This window comes from Rutilus rutilus (assembly GCF_951802725.1).
Source record: "Rutilus rutilus genome assembly, chromosome: 10".
NCBI lineage: Eukaryota > Metazoa > Chordata > Actinopteri > Cypriniformes > Leuciscidae > Rutilus > Rutilus rutilus.
In genome coordinates, this window is record NC_140215.1 from 18,138,024 (window position 1) to 18,159,395 (window position 21,372).

The following is a 21,372-nucleotide window of genomic DNA, read 5'->3' on the forward strand; positions in this document are numbered from 1 at the left end:
TTGACACAACAACTGTCTGTATCAGTGCAAATGTGGTGGGTAGAAGAGTCTTCAGTACTTCAGTAGCAGAGGAGGTGGGTTGGGGGGGGGGGTCTCACTCGTGCTTATGTAATGGGTCTATTTCCAGCACTGACTCACTCCATATGGAATGATCTTGATATGAAATGCAAAAACCCACAAGGACGCAGAGAGTTGCACAAAGCACACTGGAGTTTCTCAGAATTCGCTTTCTGCGAGCATGGAGCTGTGTGCTTTTCATGACCTTGTGACTGGGAACTTTTTTGCCCCGCGGCTGCATGTGGCCATTCTGCCCGCTGAATGGGGGAAGGGTGAAGTAGGGTCGGATGAGAGTGGGTTTGTTGGGGGTGGATGTGTTTTTTCCTCCGCTTGTGGATTAATCCAGAGTCCTTAACCCACTTCCAAGTCCATAGCCGGCACGAGAGGGAAGAAATGGCATCACGAATGGGATCTCTGCTGGACCAAAGCTAACACAGGTTCAGCCGAAGTTCGACCGGTTGGGTCGTGCACATGGTCCCGCAGTCAACCCAGGCAAATGGGAAATGCTCTGCCATAACACAAGGATGAGGGATCACTGCATCTCTGGCGAACAGCCACGGCCCAGTCCGATATCTGGCACTAGATGCATAGAAACCAAAGACCACCGTGTGCTTTAAGTACACACGCTATTCTCCCTCAAGCGCACACTCGTGCAGTTCTGTTGAACCGCTTTTAACGGGAATGTGCATTTGCATAGATGCATGTGCATTGGAAATAAAACTGTTTGCACAAGCCAGAATCTGTCAGTAGCCTTCAGGGAATCTAACCAACCTTGAATTACAAGGCTGGCGTGTAAGAATTGTAATTAGCAAGTTCAAAAGGTGCGGGACTTAAGATAAGTATGCAGTGAGAGATTCTCAACGCACACTGCGAATCTCGCTAATGCAACGTACAGAAGGTGTATGTTAGACTTCACATCTGTCCTGTGTTCGTGTGCTGTTCCTCTTGAGGGAGTTAGAATCTGAGATTCTGCTAAGTAATGCTGATATCATCCCTTTTCACATTCGTATCTCTTATTAAACCAATAATAATGAAGTGTGGCATTCAGCTGTTTCCAAAGAGCATATATGTTTTAAAAAGGAGGGAAATGCTGATATTTCTTTGTTTATTTTATTGACTTATTTTTATTATTCATTTGTATTTATCTATTTTATGTCAGCCCTTTCAGTGGGAGCAGTTCACTAAATTAAAAAAACGCTAATTTGATAATAATAATAATAGTAAAAGCTTAGAATGTGGACTCTCTATATGCATACATGAGATCCGACTCTTTGCTCTTTTTTTTTTTCTCTTTTTTTTTACAGACAAATTAAAAATGTTTACTTTCATAATTTATGAAATATGATCATGATGATCATAATTGGTATCTGTAAAAATATAATGACCTATATCAAATCAGTATATTGTAACCGTCTTAACTAGTAGAATACAGCCAGCATATTTGTTTCTCATAAGTATTTGTGGCAACTAGGAATGCTCTGATCGATCACTAAAATAGGCCGATCCCACCAACTGATTGGAAATTGGTGATATTAGCGGCGCAGTCATCACCAGTTATTACGCGGTCTCAAGAAACAATGCATTTTTAAGCCTTGTGATTTAAGAACAAGTGATTTGAAAGGCAGCGAAACAGTGCTCATCTGATATGTTTGCGCGTTGTCTGAGAGACTGGTTCTGAGCGCACACATCTGGAACGTACGCACATAAAGCTGCTGCTCATACAGCGTATGAGTACTTATCTTACTGGGCTTGAACAGTCAAATATGCCTGAGTATCAGAAAAGCTCGCATTTATAAAGATAATCCTGCCTTACCTACTTAAGTAGGACGTAGGAAGAAATTACTCAAATACTCAACAATTGCTGAATAATATTCCTGATCATTTTTGTATCCGACTACTCATTTAGTTAATTTAGGAGTTTGCAGTGTTTCTATTTGTTTTTGTCCTCAGTCACATATTGGGCAATGTTTAATTACACCTTATGGGTTGTAATTATGTTCAGTTTGACGAAGTCTTGTAGGCTCTTCAATAAGCCAGAGTATCCTCATATGGATAGTGTTTTGCATAAACCCTGTTTTTAATGGCCTATTAAAATGCTCATTGTAAAATTAATATTTGTTGTGCTTATTTATTTTATTCTCAATTAATACAACAATCTATAGCATTGCTGTAAATAATGTCTGTGGTATTACTTATTTGTAAAAAACACTGACATTCAGCAGAGAGCTTAATTATTACTTATATAAAGCTTGAATGATCGGGATCTCTATCGGTCGATCGTGATGACAAAAAAAATCGGTATCGGCTGCAAAAATCCTGATCGGAGGATCCCTAGTGGTCACACTTTATTTGACTGTCCTTGTTACATGTTACATGTAGTTACTATAGTAATAATAACTGTAATTTTTGCATAAGCAAATGCATCTAACTCTAAACCAAACATAATCCTAACCCTAACCCTATAGTAAGTATATGTTGTTAATTAATATTACTCAGTAATTCAATGTTTAATTATAAACTTGTCACTGTAACAAGGTCACCTTAAAATAAAGTGTAACTGTATTTGTATGTATGGAGGCCTTTACACAAGCACATTGAATCAAAAACAGGGGTCTTTATGTTTCATATTTTTCCTTATTTTTGTACTTTTGTGATTGATTTGTAAGTCACAATGGCTAAAAAGTCTACTAAATTACTAAATGTAAATGGAGCTCATGACAGAATGTGTGAATATATTCTTTTCATTTTCTAGTTAGTAATATTTTGGTCACAGATTACACTATTGTTCAAAAGTTCAGTAAGGTCATATTTTTTTTTCTTTCTAAGTATACTTTTTCAGCAAGTACAAGGATTAAATTGATCAAAGGTGACTGTAAAGACTTTTGAACCTCTTTTGACTTTTTATTCATCAAAGAATCCTGAATTATTAAAAAAAATTGTATCATGGTCATCCATAAAAATAATAAGCTGCACAACTGTTTTCAACATTGATAATAAGAAATGTTTCTTGAGCACCAAATCAGCATATTAGAATGATTTCTAAAAGATCATGTGACTGAAGACTGGAGTAATGGCTGGGGATTCAGCTTTGCCATCTCAGGAATTAATTACATTTTAAAATATAATAAAATAGAAAATGGATATTTTAAACTCTAATAATATTTCACAACATTACTGTTTTTACTGTTTTTGGATCAAATAAATGCAGTCTTGGTGAGCATAAGAGACTTCTTTGAAAAACATTGTTTTTTTTTAATTAGAGACCCCAAACTTTTGAATGGTAGAGTACATTAAAAGTACATAAAAAGTATTGATTGGTACTGACGTCTCTCGTTCTTTTTATCTCCCCAGCAACATCCAACCCCTTTACCCAAAAGCCACCACTGTTCAACACCCTCCTGTACTCCATCGTGCCCATCATGGGCATCGCTGCCATTGTCCTGCTCTCCTTCTGGATGTATCGGCAACACAAGCTGGCGTATCCACCTGTTCTGGTGCCTACCCAGGTAACCTGATACTTTTCGTATATAATGCATGTATTTTGATTCACTTTTAGTGTGTGTGTGTGTGTGTGAGAGTTTCGGTGTATCAGGACATCTTCATATCACTAGAAACTGTGCTTTGGGGAGCTGTTATTTCCCCTGGGCAGAACCTCCTGTTGACATGAATGACAGTGAATTCAGGGATCTAATGTGCTCAATGTCACACTAGCTCAAGCTCAAACACACTGTCAGCTGAAATCAAACGAGATCTGTCAGGACACTGTTGTTTCGATGCCCTCTTCTCTTACAATAAACAAAAGATAACAAAAATGACATAACACAAGACACAAGCAATCAGGTGACCTTTACCCCCTGTGTGTGACTAGTGTTAAGATTCACATCTACTTCTGAACTACACAATAGAGCTTTATAGATTCAGCCAGTGAAGTGAAAATCTGAACTACTGGGCCAGTGGGAAAAAATCCTCACTGCTGAGCATTGTAAGACATCTTTGGCAGGTCAGAATAGATGCATTTACAAGCGTGTGCTGGGATGATATATGGGACCGTATGGTAGCACAAAGGGTTACCTTTGAGTCAGGTGAGCATTTGGAATTCCCCGATTGAGTTTCAGTGTTATGTAGGTCAGATCTGACAGATAAACCATCCCCACAGCACTGCTGATATCAAATATCATAATCAGCCCAAACTTGTTTTTGAATTGTTGGAAGCTTTATTAGTTCTTAATGCAACAGGCAGAAGTCTTCAGGGACTATTACAACACTTAGTCAATATAAAACTGTGTTTGCAACTTCCATAATGGTATATTCTTACCGTAACCTTTCTGTAGCTACTAAAATTGTTGGAATTTAATTCTTAATTGGATTGTGAAAAGCAGTCTGTATATGACAGGTGGTTGGGAACGTGTTTGAAAATAAGGCTTGGTGATGTCAGCTGAAAAAGAAAATCGTTTTGGAAGCGGAGAAGGTTTTATTTCGTATTTATTTATTTACACTTCCGTTTAAAGGTTTAGGGTCAGTTTTATATATATATATATATATATATATATTTATATTTATTTATTTATTTATTTATTTATTTAAGGACACATTAAACATTTTACATTGTTACAAAGGATTTCTATTTTAATTAAATGCTGTTCTTTTAAACGTTCTATCCATCAACAAAACCTGAAAATATTGAGCATATTAGAATGATTTCTGAAGGATCATGTGACACTGAGGAATAGTTGCTGAAAATTCAACTTTGCCATCACAACTTATAATAAAATGTTGATCAAACAAAGGAATAAATTACATTTTAAATGAAATTAAATAGATAACAGGTTTTTTACTTTTAAATATTATTTCACAATATTTAAATTGTAACTTATGTTTGATGAAATAAATGCAGCCTTTGTGAGTAAATAAATCTTACTCCACATTTTTGAATGGTAGTATATTAATTTACTTTTTGTTTTGATCGATCATTTCCTCCAGAATTGTGTCTAAAGCCACAAAGCTGTCACTCGACTGCGTCACAAACGTTGGGCGATTGCCAGAAATGATTTTGTAATGTAAAGTGTGACATTTCGCAAAATGCCACAAAGAGATCTGCTTGTTTTGACTTGCTTAGAAATGTAGTTTCTTTGAAAATCTGTTTAATTGAATTACGCATTTGAGTGCAGAAAAAGGCTTTAAAGTTCTCTTTATTCTTCAGTGATGAAACCATTACCTTCCAAAAGCTTGCTCAGTTTCTGTTGATAAATAACATTGTGCTTTATTTTGATATTGATGCATTATATTGCTGCTACAACCTCCCTTTCTAGTTAGGATGCACCGATTAGAATTCTTGCTGCCGATACTGATATCGACTACCGATTTCTTGTCATCTTGATCGGCCGATACTGATCTCGATATTTACTTTACAGTGAACATTTGAATAGGCCTTTAAAAACAGAGCTTACGCAAAACATACTTTGGCTTATTAAAGAGCCTACAAGACTTTAAAACTGAACAATTGCAGGCTGTCAGTCAGTGCTGTTACGTTGTTACGCCAGTAGGTGGTGCCAAGGGACTGTCTCTATGAGTGAGTCATTAAACCGTTCATTCAACTTATACACTTAAAATTGCCGATTCATTCAAATTAATTTAACTTTGAGCGCCACTTTACAAGGCTCAATCGACGAGCAACGTGGGTAACGCTGAAGTTAAGGTTGCACTTCATAGAGATTAATGGCATTAAACAGCGCTGGCGCCAGTCATGGGAAATCCAATTACATTGGACATTGAAAGGATACTACGACAAAGATACATTCATCTTCTGACAACCAATGGCAAATTGATTTTTTTCACAAAAGACCTGAAGATTGACAGATGCAAGTAATCATACACACTCAGGTTCCTTGTCGCTGTCTGGTGTGTGTGTGTGTACTTGTACAACTATCTTTGTGAGGACCAGTTTGAGTTTTAGACCATTGGAGTGAGGACAAAGAGAGTAAAGTGAGGGCATTTTGGCCGTTCCTCACTTTCTGAGACCCCTTTAAAGGCCTGTTTCAGGGTCAAGACTTGGTTTTAGGGATAAGGTCATAATTAGGGTAAGGGTTTGGGTTAGGCTCTTAGTTGTGATGGGTAAGGTTAGGGTAAGAGGCTAGAGATTGCATTGTGTCAATGAATGTCCTCATAAAGATAGATGTACAAGAATGTGTGTGCGCGCGTGTGTGTGTGTGTGTGCCCCACCTCTGACACTGAGAGCAGATGACAGAGGCAGCGAATCAGGTTTGTTGTATTAAATCCTTAAACAACTGTTCCTCCACGTGATATTTCTTTAGAACATGATGACAGGTTACTGCAGCGCTCAAGTTTGACGTCATCGCGGCAAATTTTGTGACTACGGATCGAGTCGTAGAATGTGATTATCAGCCAATACCGATCTGCAGCCGATCGATCGGAGCATCCCTCTTTTTTGGAGTTCTATACGAAGCTTTGAGCTTAACTTTCACAATGTTTTAAATATGTAAATATAAGTAACACAAGATTTGCCTGACTTTGACTATATATGTTTGGTTAAAGACTACTCTCTTGTCTCCTTATAACTTGGTCAGTTCATTTACTCACTGATATTATCTCTATAAACATCTACACTGAAACTCCTAAATGCACTGTAAATCTCATTTAAATGGGTCTATCTTTAAATTTGTATGGTAGCCTGATGGTGGTTGCTGTATGCATTTACATGGGATGTAATGCATGCTGTATGCATCAACATAAATAAGAATCATTTTTGATGCCCTAATCAGTTGTCATCAACATTGTTTTGATTAGCTCTGATTGAAACATTCCTCCATCAGTTCTCAGGCCATTTTAAAGCATGTAGTTAAAAATAATGACTTTTTGAAACATTTGGCCCCCAGCCTCCAGTTTGGAGTCTTTTACCATTTAGAAGGCAGAGAGATGCTTATTTAACAGTTTTCTTACAAGGGCCCAAGACCCAACATGCCCCTCAAGAGAGAGAGCACAATGTGCTTTAACCGCATTAAGTGCTTGGCTTCATGGTGAGGAAGGGAACTTCTTGTTTCAGGAAAGAACGGAGATTAAGGCAACTGCGCGCGTTTTGCAGTATTTAAGGCCATGAGGTCAGCTCCTGCATTCATGCGCAATGCATTGCCTTGGTTCTATTTCTTTATATTCAGGTTTTAGCTCTTGTGCATTATTAGCTTTTCATTATTATTTAGCTCTTCATCTAAATCGCCATTTTTATATTTTTTCGTAGCTTTTTAAAAAATTATTATTTGGCATGGATAGGGAGGATGTGCTTACTGTTGCATTATGGCTCTGAAAACACCATATTCTCTATAATTTCCTATTTAAGTTTCACAAAAAGTCCTGCACAAAAATGTGTGCTAAGTGTTGGTTGTTTTAAGAAGAGTATGGTACAATATTAAGTCTCTGAGAATGCAGGGAGATCTGTTGTACTCCCTGAACAACGATTCATGCCCCATTTTCTTTAACTCTATCTTTGGTGTTTTCTTTTTTGAGATTCTGAAATTTTCATCGTTTTCCGTTTTATTTGGAGAAGTCTCTCAGTATCTTGTGGAAGTCTGGCAGTTGCTGTAACATGCAGATTTTGCCTCAGGTGCGAGCAGCAACTGTCGAGTGGTGTCCTTGGGCAGAAGGTTCATTCTTTCCAATTATATATTTACATAAAGTTAAAATTGCACACAAGCCAGAAATTCTCCTACATAAGGCAAGATTTGTAATCAGAATATCTACTTGAGGCCCACGCCTAAACCAGTATATTCCTTTTTCATCTTAAAGATGAAATATGTGCTTTTTGCACCACAAGCTGCACTAAACAGAATTGCAAAAATACAAAATCCCCAAATCATTGGTTGAACAAACAGATTGTCCCATCCCTAACATAAGACATTGGTTCAGTCAGTGTTGCTATGTTGGTCAAGCTCTGAATGGCTTACTTTTAGTTTCTGCACATTAAAGTAGCAAAAGAAAGTAGAAGAAAGTATTTTTATTTAATTTTTAGCTAATTTTTATGGATTTTAGACTATAACAAAATCCTTAAATATTTTGGACAGACAAAACTGGGTTAACATGTAGAAATATATTGTGTTGGCCAGCAAGTAAAAGTTCCTACTGAAATAGTGAAACAGATTTACCCGTCTTCCAGAAACCATGAAATTCCCCATCTCGTCTTTCCATCTCATATACGTTAAACTAAAACTAACGCTTGATTTCCTCTTTCCTTCCTCAACTAGCACGCCTTTCATATAATGATAGAGGTAAGAGAAGCCTGATTCATTCATCTTTTTTTTCAAGATTATGTTGGAACCTCATTTTAAACCTTTTTTTCATTGCTATCAAAAGCACCCCTTTGTTTTCGTTAGCACATTTTCCTATAATATCCCACTGATTTTATTTTGCGTTTATCCCTGCACATTGCCTCATCAATCTGTGATGTTCTGAATTTCAGTGCACGGATAACAAAAACGAAATCCCCTCTGATTCAGGGGATTCAGGCAGAGATCCCTTGATTTAGGTGCATGGTAAAACGGCAATACTGAGATTGATGAATGCACGTCTCCAAGCATGCAGCAAATGTATGCAAAGATGAATGTTATGAATGTGGGAATGGGGAACAGCTTAAAGTGTTTTTATTGTACTTAACATATGAAACATTTGCTGTCATATTGAAAGATTCATTGCAAACTGTCATATTGCATCAGCGTCACTCCTTGGACATTCTCTCTTTCAGCAAGAATAGCACAAATTGCACATGAAAAATCTGTGGTTTGATCAGTTTAATGGATGTGAAGCTGTGGGCCTGTGCAACACTCGTTTGCCAATCTGTTTTGGTAGTTTTTGCCAGAGAGGCAAAACTCTTAAAAACTGGAATGAACCAAGATTATTCTCTAATGAGTCCTGAGCTTTATTTACATTTGTATGAATGTGCTTCATGACAGATGTTCGTTCATGAGCTAGATAAATCCTAAACGGCAAAATATTAAAAATGCCTTGCTAGTTTTATAAGGATCATGTTATGTAAAACTGGATTTTTTCCCCCCTCCCAGCAAGAAATGCAGCAGTATAGTGATTATTTAGATTATATTGATTATATTATGTTTTCTCAGCAATCATTTTCTATGTCATCCTAACGGCAAAAGCAGTCTGTTTTATTCCTAGGGCCAAAAAGTTTAAAATGGTATGCAAAAACTGAATTATGACCAGAATATTTAACTTTTGGTCCAGGAAAACTTGATTAACATTATAAGTGGACCTTGGGTCCTGCAAAAGTATTAGATATTGCCCTTTTAAAACTTTTTTAATCACTTTGTATTCCCAGAAGGTGCTTAAACAGTAATGTTGGCCAGTCCAAGAACAAGTAAATAACTAGTCATTCAGTGTGTGTGGAGCCAAATATGGTTGCTCAGTTGATGACAGATTTAGTCCATCCTGAAGATTTCTTACAAAACATCACATTGATGCTTTTATCCATCCCTGTGTCAGAACTTATAAGATGCACTCTGGCACTTAGAAATCTATTTAGTTCTGTAAGGATTTTGCTTTGCATTACATTGTATATGTGCTGCCTACGCTTCCATTTGTTACAGCAAAGCGCTGTGTATTGCTTTGGTCTAAATGTGTCTTCTAAATGAACAGTGTGTAAATAATTCACAAGAGATCAAAAGCCCCCAAATGCATTTGCTTTCTTCAAAAAGTTTAGTCTTGGTAAACAGTCATGGACCTTATGGGGAGGCTTTTTTGTTATAGAAATCAAATAATTTTTTCCATACAGAAAATTAACAGTAGACTTAATAACAGTGCTTAAAGCTTTGAGTGCAATAAAAACATTATTTGCATCAGATTCATTTAATCTATTAAAACTATTCAGACATGCGTCGACAAAAATTATAGGGTGCTTAAGAAATAAGAATTCGGGACATCTGTGGTATGAATGCTTCACCCGTACAACAAATGTCCGTTGGACTTTTTCCACTGGTCTCTTTATTTTCAGACTTTGAACAACAAACAACTCCAGTAACCTGCTCACTGAAATACTATATCTGCCACAGGCATCTGGGTAGATGGATAGCCCTCTTAAATTACCTGTGTTGTTCTTTCTTTTACTCTATTTTGGAAAAGGAATGCTTTAAAAATGTCAGCCTTTGCCTCCATCCACGTCTGCCGCCCCAGGGGCAGACACTTCCCATAAGACCTATTGTCATCATGTTTATAAGTGGTGTCTGTTTAGTGACTGACGTTTGGGCAAATGGAAAAGTAAACATGACCCTGACCTGTGTGGGTGTAGGTGTGTGAGGTCAGGGTTACGTCCCCCTCAGGAGCTCAGTCCCTCCCTTACCTCCATCCTCCCTCATTACTTCTCAGCTCTCTCGGTTTGTGTAAAAGCAAAGCATTGCCATCTCAGAAGTGTTCGCTTTTTCGCCTGGTTCCTGACCGTTTTTTGTTTTCTTCTCTGCATGATGGATGTTCTGTTCTTTAACCTCGTCTCCTCCCACCCACAGTCATGTGATGTAGTTTTCTTCGGCATTTGTTTCCTTGAGGACTTGGAAAAAAGTTAGTTAACAACCCAGATCCATATGCTAAGGAGTCTCGGTTCAGAACAATCGGTGCCTTCTCTCTCTCTCTCTCTCTCTCTCTCTCTCTCTCTCTCTCTCTCTCTCTCTCTCTCTCTCTCTCTCTCTCTCTCTCTCTCTCTCTCTCTCTCTCTCTCTACCTCTCTCTCTCTACCTCTCTCTCTCCCCCCCTTCATGTTCAGTTGGTGGAAATGTAGGCCACATATAAAAACATGCCTGTTCTCCATTTGTCCTACTTTTGCCTGAACTCCAAACCACATTTCAGCAGGTGCTCTCTGGACAGCCTTTCTTCATCCTACCTACTTATTGAGCATTTGTTTCTAAGGGAGGCCAAATAAAGCTGTTTTTTTTTTTCCTATTCAAGCACTTAAGACTAACATTAGCCGTGTTTCCACTGACGGTCCACTGTCACTTCTGGGGCTTGATCGAATGACTTCATATACCAGCCAACATCAGCATTAAAGACTTTTAAAATCATTTTAGCTCAAAACTCACTTTCAGACAGCAGCGAGTGTTTGAAATAACTTCTGTTTGTGATCCGATGTGGATTCTGATCACCGTGTAAGGCAGAAATATTTATATGCGATGCAAAAGACTATGCACACTAATAATTACCAAAGTAAACATGGTAATACAACCATAAATACAACCGCTTGAAGAAATTAATCAAGACATATCATATAGGCGATCACAATCGTGTATTTTTTTAAATCTGTCAGTACGTCTCGTCTCTTTATACCGGACTCTCTGATCCATATTTTGCTCCGTATATGTCATAACATAAAGCAACTCCTTTTTTTCAGGAGCTTCCTCTGTTTCTCTGACTGAAAATATAACTGTATTGGGACTGTCACTAGAGAGAGTGCTAAAGCTCCTCAGGTCGTATTTTTGGTGGAAAATTTGTAGAAATGATCATTCTTTCTGAATGTGATGTAAACATACTGTCCTGTGACTACAAATAAACAGAAAGAGACGCGACTGAGTAAGTACGTGTGTCCTCTTTCTTTTGTGATAACGGTAAATACCACTTTATTTCTGTGTGACTAATGTGCAATCTTGGATAATTAATTCCTTATGATCAATGTATCACTTATTATTGTAAAACTGTGGTAAAACATCAATGCTTGGGTTTTAAATCTTTAAGTAAACAACAAAAATGCCAACAAACGGTCGCTTTTATCATGGTCATTTTGCAATCTCGCTAGTTTCCAGTGATTTCTTTCTGATTAGTTTTCTGATTAAACGTCCATTTGTTGGTGAAATGATGGGTTTGTTCTTCCAGAGAGGCGTGTTATGAGCGGGTCTTAGTGAAGCGCTGCGGAGCTTCTGGCCTGACGGTGGAAACGCAGCGCGGTTTTGGGCTCGGTGCTTCTAGCTATTAGTTGAAAGCCCTGGCTCGCACTGGCCCGACAGTGGAAAAGCGGCTACTGAGAAGTAGGTTGTTCTGATGACATGTAAAGAATGTGCCTGGGCCATTTTTATTCCTAGTAGTAAAATAATTTAATTAAATTTTGCTTATATTTGCTTAAAGAAAATTGAGGCTGTATGTTTGCATTGCGACATTAAGTTATTGCGACAATAATTATTGCAAAAAAAAAGAATACGCTTTTATATATATGTATATCTTACAGTAGAATTATATTTATGTCAGTGAAAATGTATATTATTTAATCAGTTATGTTTTGTTAATGTTTTTAAATGTATTGTCTTTATATTTATATTTTGAAAAATATTTTATTTATTTATTTTCAGTGTGAAATTTGTTGAGAATTAGGTGAGCAGTATGGCAGGCTCAGCCAGCACAGCGGCAGGGTTTGGGTTCGTGCCTACAGATGCCATCTATATTGCTTTCCTACACTGATTCACTTGAATAACTGGGATTAGCTTATTTGATAAGCGGGAAACAGCCTATTGTGTTTTGCTGACAAAGGATAATTGGTCAGAAAAGGTCATGTCGGGTGTAGACAGAGCACACTCATGCATTTAGATGAACTGCTAAATGGTCTCTTCCTGCATAAGGCATATTCAGAAAGGTTCAATCCTTCTAGGTGTAATGGCATGCCAGTGCATTTCACAGCACCCACAAACTAGGTCAGCTGATTATCACATCTGTGGTCCACTTACAGAAGCTGTGGATTATGTTTAACAAGCTCTGAACTTCAACTCCCATAAGCCCCTTCTGTCAAAGCTTTATGCAGCTCAGCTGCATGACATGGGTCCACCTTTACCCCACCACATCACCACAGTCAGCTAGTATTATTTGCATGTGTTATTTCATATAAGGTATCTGGCACAATAGTAGAGGTGGGAATCTTTTGGAATCTCACGATTCGATTAAAAATGTATTGATGATTACTAGCTTTAGAACTATAAATTCATGCAGTTTCTCTTCTGAACTGTAGCTTGTGTTATTTACTTCTCTTACACAAACATTAAAAGGTTCAGGGTTGGTAAGATTGTATCTGTTTTTTAAAGAAATTAATACTTTTATTCAGGAAGGATACAGTATATTGATCAGCGGTTTAATTTTTACCATAAGAGGAATGAATTGTATTTTAAAACATTTTCAAAATATTACCTATTTTTTACAGTATGTATATAAAATTAGAGTTTTGATGAGCATAAGAGACTACTTTCAAAAACATTTAAAAAAACATATAACCAACCCCAAACGTTCGGATGGTAACGTACAGTACTGTGCAAAAGTCTTAGGCGTGTTAATATCCCCACCCCAAAAATGTCCCCAAAAATGGTTTTAAGTCAGTTATTTATATCTTTTGCTGTAGTGTGTCAGTAGGAAATATCAGTTTGCATTTCCAAACATTCTTTTTGCCATTAATTGTAATAATCCACCGAGATTTCTTCAAGCATCTTGGAGACATTCCCGCAGTTCTTCTGGATTTAGCCTGTCTCAGTTTTTTCTGTTTCTTCATGTAATCACAGACGGACTCGATGATGGTGAGATCAGATCATACCGGCTGTTGTCATACAGGCTGCATACAGAAATCTCGGTGGATTATTACAATTAATGGCAAAAAGAATGTTTGGAAATGTAAACTGATATTTCCTACTGACACACTACAGCAAAAGATATAAATAGCTGACTTAAAACCATTTTTGGGGTGGGGATATTAACATGCCTAAGACTTTTGCACAGTACTGTATGTAAAACATGACCTGAAACTACTAAAATGAGAGTTTTCGTGCTTGATTTTAATCCAAGAAATCAATCTGGATGTTTTGATCCTATATTTGTCAAACAGATTTTCAGGGTTTAGTGAAGACAAATTCTTTGCATGTGCTTGTGTACCCATTCTCTTGCGTTTTCATGTACATACAATTGAAAATAAAATATAGCATGAACCGACCCTGAACTCCTTTAAAGTGGGGATCACAATTCACCTGTGGAACCAGTAATCAACAAAACGGAGATGATGTTTTAGATAAGAGTCATGGGTTAATTTCAGGGTCTGAATTCCGGACAGTGTTCATCTGTAAAGGTCATTTTGAACGGCCCTTCCCTGTACGCACATCTTATTGAAATGACCTTGGTGGTTAATGATGTCACTCTAATAACCCTGCACAGGGTGTTTAGAAATCAGCACAGCCAGAGTGTTATTTAGAGAGTCGCTGTGAAACATGCTGTTTGAGGATGGTCACCATAGTGATGAAGTCTACAGCAGTTTTCACACCTACAGATGATCTGTTTAACCAACCCTATAGCTTACACTTCTTTATTTGTTGTCTTTATAGGACCCTGGACCCATGCCGCCGTCTCCTACCCTGGTTCAGAAGCCACTGCAGTTGTTGGAAATCAAAGCTAGAGGGCGCTTTGGCTGTGTGTGGAAGGCTCAGCTGCTTAATGACTATGTGGCAGTGAAGATATTCCCCATTCAGGTACCACGTGGACCCAAGGCCAGGGAATCAGCTTCTAAAGCTGATGAGTTAATCTAACCTGCTTAACCAATTACACAGCCAAACGTGGAGCTGAGCCATGTGTCAGCCTGTGAAGCACACAAACATTACATTGTTACAAAGCATTTCTATTTCAAATAAATGCAGATTTTACATTTCTGTTCATCAAATAATCTGAGAAAAATTGGGCATATTAGAATGATTTCTGAAGGATGTGACACTGAAGATAAACATTTTTACAATAAATTCCAATAGAAAAGTGTTAAATATACATTAATTAAATTACAAAACATAAATTATATAAAGATAAATATGTATTTCTTGAAATGAAATGAAAATTCCTTAGTGGAAATACATCAAACAGGAGCTGTCTCTCTCTTAGAGTTACAGCTTAGAGTTTGGTGTTTGGTGAAATCATGTTTCATCCATCAATCACCCATGTAATAATTTGCTCTGGTAAATGACTGCTTACTTAAATAATCTGAGTTGATTGTGAATGTCAGCTAAGACTCGATGTGATGTGTCAATTGTTTTAATGGTCAGTTAGCAGCCCTACTGATGTCGACTGACCAGTGGATCAGTGTTTAGGGGTTTGCCCATCATGCCAGTATGCAGTAATAACTGTGTACTTTGTGTCTTTCTCAGGACAAGCTGTCTTGGCAGAATGAGTATGACATTTACAATCTCCCTGGCATGAGGCATGAAAACGTTCTGCATTTCATCGGGGCCGAGAAGAGAGGAAGCAACCTGGACATTGAATTGTGGCTCATCACAGCTTACCATGAAAAGGTCTGGAACTGAATGGGGGCTGGACAGCATTGGCTTGCACTTAAAAGGAGGAACATTTCTAGATCCATATTTTAGTTTCTCAAAGTTTACAAATCTCTCTGCCATCATTATCAGCAGGGATTACGTTATATTCTTTTTTTTTTTTTTTTGCAGTGTTGCTAAAGTCTTTTATTTATTTGATATATACATTTTTATTAAGACTTTGAACTTTAGACTAAAGACTTGAGTTTTGCTCATTGAAATGACCAATCCCAGTAGCTGAACACTCAAATAAACATGACAAAAAAATGAGTGATAAATGAGAAAGAGAATTAATACATCACATCGCATGGCTATTTTTTTTAACGCCATTGATGTAGTAAATTTGCTGTGTCTATAAAACATTTTGTTATGAAGGTCTTCTGCTTGAGATGTTCTTAAGGGGCAGAAAGAATGAAGTGACAAAAGATTCATTACAAAAGAAACGTTTTTCATATGTCATGTTGATGCCCGGTAGGATCCAATTATACAAAAGAAATCATTTTCATAAAAAGATGATTCAATATTTTTGAGTCAATATGTGCTACAATAGTGCTCAAAGAGTTTTTCACTTTTTTTTTTTACTTTATCAGCAGTCAGTCGTTGTGTTATTGCTGAGTTTATACTTTTTATTGCGAGTTAAAAGGTTTTAGTTGTTTATACTGCAGGCTGAAGCACAGCCATGATTGATCCACGAGTCTCTGCTGTCTGTGTGCAGGGCTCCCTGACAGACTACCTGAAGGCCAACGTAGTGACGTGGAATGAGCTGTGTCACATCGCTCAGACCATGGCTCGAGGACTGGCTTACTTGCACTCTGACTTCCCAGGACACAGAGATGGCCACAAACCGGCCATCGCACACAGGTTAGAAATATACAAACCTAAAATATATATCCATTGTGGTTCTTAGATATATTGAACGGTGGACATTTGGTCTAAATCTTGTCTCGCATGTTGTTTCAAACCTGTATGACTTACTGTCACAAAATAGTGTTGTTTTAGACCCCATTGACCCCCTTTCATTGTATAGACACAAACTGCTGAAGCAGTCTTAAAAAATATCTTTGTTTGTGATCAATTTGAGCAATTTTTACATATTTAAACTTGTATTATACATGCGCAGGGATATTAAGAGCAAGAACGTTCTGCTGAAGACAAATCTGACGGCTTGTATAGCTGATTTTGGTCTGGCTCTGAAGTTTGAGGCAGGAAAGTCAGCTGGGGACACGCATGGACAGGTAAGTGTTGGAGCTGGTGCTGATTGAAGTGCCGCCCTTGTGCGAGGGTTGGCTGTGTGAAGTGTGTTTAAATATGAATATGATTCTGTGGAGGTGTATCAGAGGCTGCATCTCAGCTGTCCACATAATAGACATAATAGACCAAAATGTCAGTAGTCGATATCGAATGAACAGTGAAATTTCATTATCAATACCACAACAAAAACATATGCTATTGAGCACACTCTTTTATGTAAAAAGTTAAATTATAATATAAATGATAACAAATTCAATTATAACCATGGCATTTAGCAGGAGTGTTTCTCGATGAGGTAAACACATCTTGAAGTTTTTCCAAGAAATTATTCAAGTAAACAGGTGGTAATAAAATCATGAACAAATAAAACAATTAAAAACAATAGAAAATAGATAAAAATTAATTAAACAATGCTTGAGGTTTTTCAGTCTGAAGTATTCAGGTAAACATTCATTTATTGAATTAAAAAAAAAAGTAATCTAATTAAAAAAAATAATAACTTTCTTGTCCTTTTGTGTTCTACAAGATGTACAAAACTTAAGATATTCACTAGTAGTGTTTATTAGGCTGTCTGGAGTCTGGACCATCCATATTTAAACCATGACTGAATTGACTGCAGTGCTGGCAGGAAGATTATAGAAGGACTTGTATCAATACTGTTTTTTTATTGTAATGACTTGCCAGTACCGAAGTACAGTTAGTTCCCCTCTACATATACATAATTTTATTATAGGTATGTTTAAGCATCTAGATCATTAAAACATTCTCATATACTTTAATGTAAATTTTGCTCTGGCAGCTGCATCCTAGCCCACAATTCCCTTACGCTGTACTCATCAAGGCAGACTATATGCATTTACATGTACCGTTTTTACTGTTGTGCTAATCAGAAGGTGGTCTCTCTGTGCGCTCCAGGTGGGAACCAGGCGTTACATGGCCCCGGAGGTGTTGGAGGGGGCCATCAACTTCCAGCGAGACTCTTTCCTCAGGATAGACATGTATGCGGTCGGGCTGGTGATGTGGGAGCTGGCGGCCCGCTGCACTGCATCTGATGGTACGAATGCGTGAGCTGCTGTTCCTCTAAGACCATTTTGACATCACACTCTACAGTTGTATCAGTTATTATACCACAGTCTTTCTGAATACTCAATTCTTATTGGCAGGAAAGTGTGCATTCAAACCATGTAATACTAATAACCATGTGATGTAATTCTAGTCAGTTTAATCACATTCTGTATTAATATGCTGCCTTCATTGAAGCATGCAAACACACATCACTTGCATACAGACACTGGAGATCGCGCAGCACACACACACAGAAACATTCAGGTGCACAGAATTTAGTTGTCAATACTGCCTTGTGACTTTTATTAATAAATTAGTTTTGCTACTGAATCGCTGCATTATATTTATCAGCAACAAGGTGGTATGGTAACATCGCTGTTTTAGAAGTAATTAAACTCAAAGCTTCACTATTAGTAGAAAGACGTTGCACAGACGCACAGTCTCTTTCTCTTGCTCCCGCTCAATAATTCTTTCAAATAAATGTTATATTTCATTCAAATAAATGTAATCTTAATGCATTATTTTCTCTCCAAGTCTGTGCAAAACACTAGATTTAACGAGTCATAACTGATGAAAATAACCATCATTTTTATACTTCCAGTCAGGTGATTCTTTTCCTCCATTAAAATCGTGTAATGCACACCTAGCTGTGTATTATCCCTTACTTATATAGTAGAAATTTCATTGATATTAGAGTTGTAACAGTCTGGCAGCACTCCCTGATCACACACACACATTTTCTGTATGTTTTACTGCCACTCGAGCTCCTGAATAAGCCTGTCATTTTTAGTGCAGTATGCTCACCATTATTGATTATTGCTGTCTGGTCTAATGGAACAGTATTGATCAGGTGTGGACGGTGAAGCAGACTGGGACTGTTGTGACAGTGGTAGTCATGTGTGATGACCTCATTGAGTTCAGTGCATGATGGGATTGAATGGATGATAGAGTGTGATGGAGGCAGATCAGGTGGTTAAACGTTATTTTGTTCAACTTCCTCTTCTCCAAAGCTTCTCTTCCCTTGTTTATTTTGCGTTTCTGTGGATAACACTAAAGAATGTTGATTTAATATTATAATACTTTCTTCTCACCTGAGAGAATACCTGTGTCAGCTAAGCTATCCCTTTTCTAAAATTTAAATGCAGCTATATATGTTTGTGTATACAGAAAACTTATTATGTAGGAGAGACATATTGTTCAAAGATTGAACAATATAATACATATTGTTTTTTTTCCCTTGTTTCCCAAATAAATAATTGCCTTTAATGTTGTAAATCTAGTCAAGTCAAATCAAGTCTAAGCAAATTATAATAAAAGAATGTATAATGTATAAACCTGGAAAAAACCTTTTTCAATTATATTTGAATTTATTTGTGTGGCACTTTTTATGATATATATATTGTTCAAAGGCTTCTTTACAGAGAATGTTGCACTACAACCCTCGGTTAGAAAGATAGAGTCGACAGTGTTGAGAAACTATCTAGAAATATACAACACAAATTCAAACAATCCTTAAATGAATGTACATTGCAGGGAAGGAGAGCTGAACTTTTCCTACAAACTGCATTTCAAAATAGTTAAAGGGGACCTGTTATGCAAAATTCACTTTCACGTGGTGTTTGAACATAAATGTATGTCGGTAGTGCGGTAAATGGTCCACCCACTCCTTTATTTAAATCCCCATAAATCATAAGCGGTGTCTCAGAATAAGCCGTTTGTAGATTCTAACAGTGACGTCACATATGCTTAGGCCCCGCCCTCAGTGAGCTATACACAGTCCGCCATGTTTATCTCATCGCCAGAGCATTAAACAGCAGCATTCAAGTTAGAAATGCATTCTTATTAAAGCTTTTTAAGCTAAGTTATTCAGTCAAGAGCAGTGAGTGATTTTCTGTTTTTCTTTTGTTGTTTGATTCATATTAACAGCATATATAGCAGTAGGTACTGTATAGTATGCTGCATTCACTATGGCTGCATTTACACTGCAAATCTTAATGCACAGATCCGATCTTTTGACCATATCCGATTTTTTTGGCCCACCTGTTTGCATTAACTTTAGACAGGACTGGTATCCGATATCTGTGTTTACATAAATTCCTGCCCAAAATGATTTTCGGTGATCTTTATACTACGCACATGATAGACCCTGGTTTTGAATGTGCTATTAAAATTATTTACATAATTCATGTCAGGTGTTCATGATTATTTGCCAGCGTGGACAAGATAATAGCTGTTATGACTCATGAATGTTTTGCGGCACAAAATCTGACGGAACATATAGTCCGGAGAATTTTTTCATTTATCTACCGCTCAGATAGAATTCTGAAGTGAAATAAAGCCCAATATTTCTTTTTTTAATGAATTCAAATAAATTAATCAGAGAGAGAGAGAGAGCGTGCGCATGTACACGAGTGAGTAACCTAAAAGTGAAGCTTGTTGGTTTAATTAATTACAGCAAAGTTATCACAGGGTTCCAGCGGATTCTTAAAAAGTCTTAAATTAGATTTTTAAAATTTAAGGCCATAAAAAGTCTTAAAAAGTCTTATTTTTTACTTATGAAAAGTCTTATATTTTTTATGACACTTTGACTTGGACGTATCTAAATGTTTTCCCAATTAAAACTATCTAATTAGCGTACGTATTCTTTTTATTATTCTATCTTTGTGGATTTGCTTGTTCACGTGACAATTCGCGTCACATTCACGGCAGCATATTACGTCTGTCTCCTGCACGCGAAAGGAAGGAGACTTATTAAGCCTCAACTCACTTATTAAGACAGTGACTTGCCGCCACCTACTGGCGATTTTAGTTTCATATTTAAAGTAGCTACCCTTTAATTAAAACGTTAAAATAAGAAATAATTTCATATTTAAATATTGAATAAAAAAACTAATCTCATAGCTTTATTTATGCAATTGTAAATGGAGTTTAAATATATTAATGCCTGTTCTGGTGCCACTTCTGTGTCACCTCTGCACTGCAAAGATTGATTTTGATTTATTGATTTAATTAGACTGGTAAGTGGTAACAGTGGTAATATCGAGATATATTTTTGTCAATATTGCTCACTCCTAATGTACGGTATTAATTTTGATTTCTTCAGGTCTTAAAAAGCCTTAAATTTTACTTTAAGTGTGCAGCAACCCTGTATCACCTCATTGCTGAGAAATATAATGTAGGTTTTAGTAGTGAAGCTGTATTATTTATAAAAGTCACAGGCAGAGGTTGAAAACCAGCTCTTCAATGTTTCGGTGTTTGCGCAATTTCTTTTCTTTACAGAGATAAATATAAAGATCCCACCTCAATAAAAAGCTGTGAGTGAGCGCATACAGACACGTCTGCCTCATAATACAACATTAAAAAGCTATCTTTGTGAATAAATGTGTCACCCTTGCCTTGTATTGGCTTGGAATTCAAAGAGGAATCGGATATGCGTGTTTAGACGTTTAGATGTCCAGATATCGGATATGTATCTGATTTAAAGGGGACCTATTATGCAAAATTCACTTTTGCATGCTGTTTGGACATAAATGTGTGTTGGCAGTGTGTGTACACAACCACCCAATAGTGATAAAAATCCACTCACTCCTTTTTTATTAATCCCCATCAATCATCAGCAGTGTCTCCCAACGACCTGTTTTCAGAATGCTGTTTTAGTGACGTCACTACAGCACAGGCCCCGCCC

The 21,372-nt window shown here is 37.1% G+C and overlaps 1 protein-coding gene across 2 annotated transcripts in view; it reads left to right on the forward strand.

Moving 5' to 3' along the window:
- acvr2aa (activin A receptor type 2Aa) overlaps nt 1-21,372 on the forward strand; it is a 49,466-nt gene that overhangs the window by 25,297 nt on the left and 2,797 nt on the right. For both annotated transcript variants that reach the window (XM_084421488.1, XM_084421487.1), the window contains exons 4-9: nt 3,409-3,563; nt 14,400-14,543; nt 15,207-15,350; nt 16,087-16,232; nt 16,492-16,606; nt 17,538-17,676. In XM_084421488.1, coding sequence (XP_084277614.1) covers nt 3,409-3,563; nt 14,400-14,543; nt 15,207-15,350; nt 16,087-16,232; nt 16,492-16,606; nt 17,538-17,676 — 843 coding nt within the window. The remainder of the gene's footprint in view (nt 1-3,408; nt 3,564-14,399; nt 14,544-15,206; nt 15,351-16,086; nt 16,233-16,491; nt 16,607-17,537; nt 17,677-21,372) is intronic.